Source organism: Asparagus officinalis, chromosome 10, assembly GCF_001876935.1.
Source record: "Asparagus officinalis chromosome 10, Aspof.V1, whole genome shotgun sequence".
NCBI classification, from domain to species: domain Eukaryota; kingdom Viridiplantae; phylum Streptophyta; class Magnoliopsida; order Asparagales; family Asparagaceae; genus Asparagus; species Asparagus officinalis.
The window spans coordinates 58116399-58120187 of NC_033803.1; the positions used below are offsets into that span (position 1 = coordinate 58116399).

The 3789-nt window shown below is 42.1% G+C and overlaps 2 protein-coding genes across 2 annotated transcripts; both read right to left on the reverse strand.

The window, feature by feature from the left end:
• Nucleotides 718–2213, reverse strand: LOC109826774 (calcium-dependent protein kinase 8-like). The gene is made up of 3 exons (XM_020393796.1): nt 1751–2213; nt 825–1236; nt 718–723 (listed from the first exon to the last, which is right to left on the reverse strand). Exons 1-3 carry the CDS (start codon nt 1948–1950, stop codon nt 718–720), a joined length of 618 nt encoding a protein of 205 aa, XP_020249385.1. The 5' UTR covers nt 1951–2213.
• On the reverse strand, nt 2261–3587 carry LOC109826024 (polygalacturonase non-catalytic subunit AroGP2-like). Its single transcript, XM_020392978.1, has 2 exons — nt 3015–3587; nt 2261–2820 (listed from the first exon to the last, which is right to left on the reverse strand). Exons 1-2 carry the CDS (start codon nt 3568–3570, stop codon nt 2525–2527), a joined length of 852 nt encoding a protein of 283 aa, XP_020248567.1. The 5' UTR covers nt 3571–3587; the 3' UTR covers nt 2261–2524.

Here is a 3789-nt window from a genome sequence, read left to right on the forward strand (position 1 = left end):
ACAGTTTTTTAAAAGCGACCAATGTTCGACTAAACATACGGTACTGCTAGTCTCATATGTTTCGAATAAACAGTTTTTTAAAAGCGACCAATGTTGGCCAAAAAGTGATCGTTTTTGTTTAATAATTAGCAAAACGGTCGGTTTTGCTAATTATTTAGCAAAAAATGTCTTTTCTAAAAAAAAAACTCCATCATAAATATCATCAGTTAACATTTACCTTGTTTGAGACACAAAGCTAGTGTTTAATAATGCTTTCCTGTTATACTAGTTGTTTGACATGATACCAAACAACCATGGCTGAAAGCTCATTGTTCTTTGAAGGATGGTTGCATACTTAGATCGAAACCCTCTGCTCGCTTCCCATCAGACGCCCTTATAATATTGGGGATAAACAATTTTTACCCCCAAAGCTCTTTTAGTAGCATTTTGATCCCTAGATTCCAAACCATGACTAATCCCTCCCTTATTTGTACCCATCACCTATGTGTAAAGTGACATGGGTGTGTTGTAGAGATCCCCTATTTTCTTAAAGATGTTGATCACATATTCCTATAATTACATTATCGATAAAGGAATTTCATTCGGACAGCAAGGGTCAAGTGCTAATCAAGAAAAGGGTTTAATTGCAGATTGTCCCCCTGTCTAGTGTTGTTTTGATGTTCTTGCTATCCTGGTTCTATTTGAGGTAGTAATTTCAAAACAGGAATCTATCCTCACTTAGTCCTATAACAAAAACTAAGGGCTAATAAGTGGCATATACGGGATATATGTGCGACTACCCCGCATTTAATTACTAATCTGTTTGTGTTACTTCTGTTCTTCACCTGAACAATCTCAATGATTGTCTTGGCGACACCAGCAGCAGCCCTCTCTGTGTTACTTCTGTTCTTCACCTGAACAATCTCAATGATTGTCTTGGCGACACCAGCAGCAGCCCTCTCCGTATAATGCCCCCTTGCAACAATCCTATCAAAAAGCTCTCCTCCCTGACACAACTCCATCACCAAATGCACAGCCTCTTCATCCTCATAAGCATCTCTAAGCTGCACAATATTCGGATGGTTCGGAAAATGCCTCATAATCTCCACCTCCCTCCTCACATCGGCGGCGTCCACACAGTTCTTCAGCCTAAGCTTTGATATCGTCTTGCAAGCGAACTTCTCGCCCGTCTCGATATCCGTGCATCTTCGCGTGACGCCGAACTCGCCTCTGCCGAGCTCCTTCCCGAGCTGGTACCTGCCATAATAGTATATTATTATGCCCCTTGCACATCAAATACTAATTTTTAATATCTTTATATGTTAGTGAAGACTTTATGATTGTACATGTTTTTGGGTATTATTTATGTAATCATTCTATTATCCTAGAAAATGTTCTATTAGATCATGCAGCGTGATGAATGACTTGCTTGGGGTATTTGGGGAGCTTAAAGCTCTTAAGCTATAGTAGTTGTTGGCTTTTGAAGCTATCTTAGTTCTCGATTGCTTTTGGAAAGAATGATCATTTACTTGGTGAGACGTAGCTAATTTAGATGAGCTTATAATCTACTTTTTAAAAAACTGAGGAATCCTAACTTTTTTAGATAGGACTTAGAAACTAACTTATTGCTAAATTACTAAACAGTTAGAAAAAAAACAAACTTCAAAGATAATACTTTCACCAAAAAAAAAATAAAAAATAAAAATAAAACTGCTTTGCAAAGCACGCTCATGTCTAATCAGATAATTCTCAAGTGATTTCAGGACAGTACCTGCAGAGGAATTCTTCGCCGGAGGAAGGGTTTCTGAGGATGGAGGTGGAGTAGGGTTTGGCGGCAGCAGCGACGAGGTCGATGCACTCAATGTCATCGAGGTTGTCGACGTGGTCAGAGGAGGAGATGGAGGGGAGGCAGCGGCGGCTCTTGGACTCGTCAGAGAGGTTGGAGGATTGGGAGGAGTAGCAGCCTCCCATTCCTCCCTCCTCTTGATCTATTTTTCCTCTGTAGATTCTTCTTTCTCCCCCTATTTTTTTTTCGTTTTTTTTTTTAAATTTATGTGTCGGTGGGATTTTGATGTGTTTGTGGATTAGGGAACGGAGTTGTTGGGTGTTTGAGAGCTTTTGGATTTCTGTTGGTTGACCGTTAGTTTCTCCTCTTTTGGCTCCCGCGCTACCGCACGTTTGAATTGAAACGTATCAATTCACAAAGAATACGGTAATGGTAACGATTTTGCGTTTAATATGACCATTTTCGATACTGAATGGGTAGAGTACTGAAAAGCGGTGGCAGCAAATTCATGATGTGCATATTATTTCAACAACAAGATAGAGACACCAGAAACGGGTTACAACATTGCATGCATGCATACATGTATGCACGCATGACCACACATGATACATACCACTAGACTCGTCCACACGCAGTCACTCTCTCAGGACGACACACACATCACATAGAGCTCAATATAGCGCATATACGCATGCATGCATGCATGACCACACCCACATGGATGCACGCATGCATGCAAGAACACAAGCACACCACACATCAAGCCTCAGCAGCGGCGGTCCACACCATGTCCCATGGCGAGATGAAGTGGCAGACTACAATGTTGCCAGGCTCGGGGTTCCCCATGGAGATCATATGGCAGGTAGCTATAGCGTGGTTAACCCTCTCCTTTGTCACCGCATCCAATATCTCCACCTCATAAACTCTAGTTTTCGCAATGCTATGACAGTAGTGAACCAAGTAAGGGAACTGCATCTGGTGGCAAGTCACCACATCGGAAAACTTACCTCCGTTCAACACCTTGAGATCGCCGATCAAGATGTCGCTCCCACACCCTGTTGGTGAAAATTAAAGTGTAGATTAAATTAAGTGTTTTGCTATAAATTAGAATTAGTAGCTATCATGAATGAATAAAGTAGTGCCAAAAACATGAATAAATAATTCCATATTCCTCCTAGCTAGCTAGTTATTTTTATCTTGTACATTCCTCCGTATAAAAACATGAATAAAAAAACATCACTATATATACCTCTAGTACTCTCCGTGCTCCTCGCCTCGATGTTATCAGACCCGAGAGTCTGAATGACGTAGTCGATCATATCCTCTGCCGACGAGATGCACTTCTTCTGCTCATCAGGGGAAGTCACCGCCCTATTGCAGAGCTTCACGGTCTTTTCCATGCCCTTGCTCGTCGCGGATGATACGTGGAACATCCTTTTTACGTCGTCCGCGGAGGTGAAGGGCATCTTGCTGGCGACTGACCTCGGCACAAAATGCTGACTTGGGAACAGCCCTCTGAAGTCTACAAAAGGCATAGCATTGCCCTGCTTCAAATCGCCCTCCCTGAAGCAGATGCCTGGAGTGTCGTCATGAGCGAAAACCTCATCAGCAAGTAACTGTTTTCTGAGCATTTTCTCTCTCATCTCCTCGTGATAAAGGACGGGCCACATACGTACTTTCTCTCTCATCTCCTCGTGATAAAGGACAGGCCACATACGTACTTTCTCTCTCATCTCCTCGTGATAAAGGACAGGCCACATACGTACTTTCTCTCTCATCTCCTCGTGATAAAGGACAGGCCACATACGTACTTTCTCTCTCATCTCCTGGAGAAGAAAAGGATGAGGGAAACAACAGGGAAGGGGAGGGGAGAAGTAGCCATTATGTTTGGTTGAAGGATGCTAAGAACGTTACTGCTAGCTGCTCTGTATTTATAGAGGAAATGAATAGGATAAACATCACAAAACACCTTAACAGCAGTAGCTTGCCAACTAAAAGCATTGTAGCAACATTGACTTTAAAAT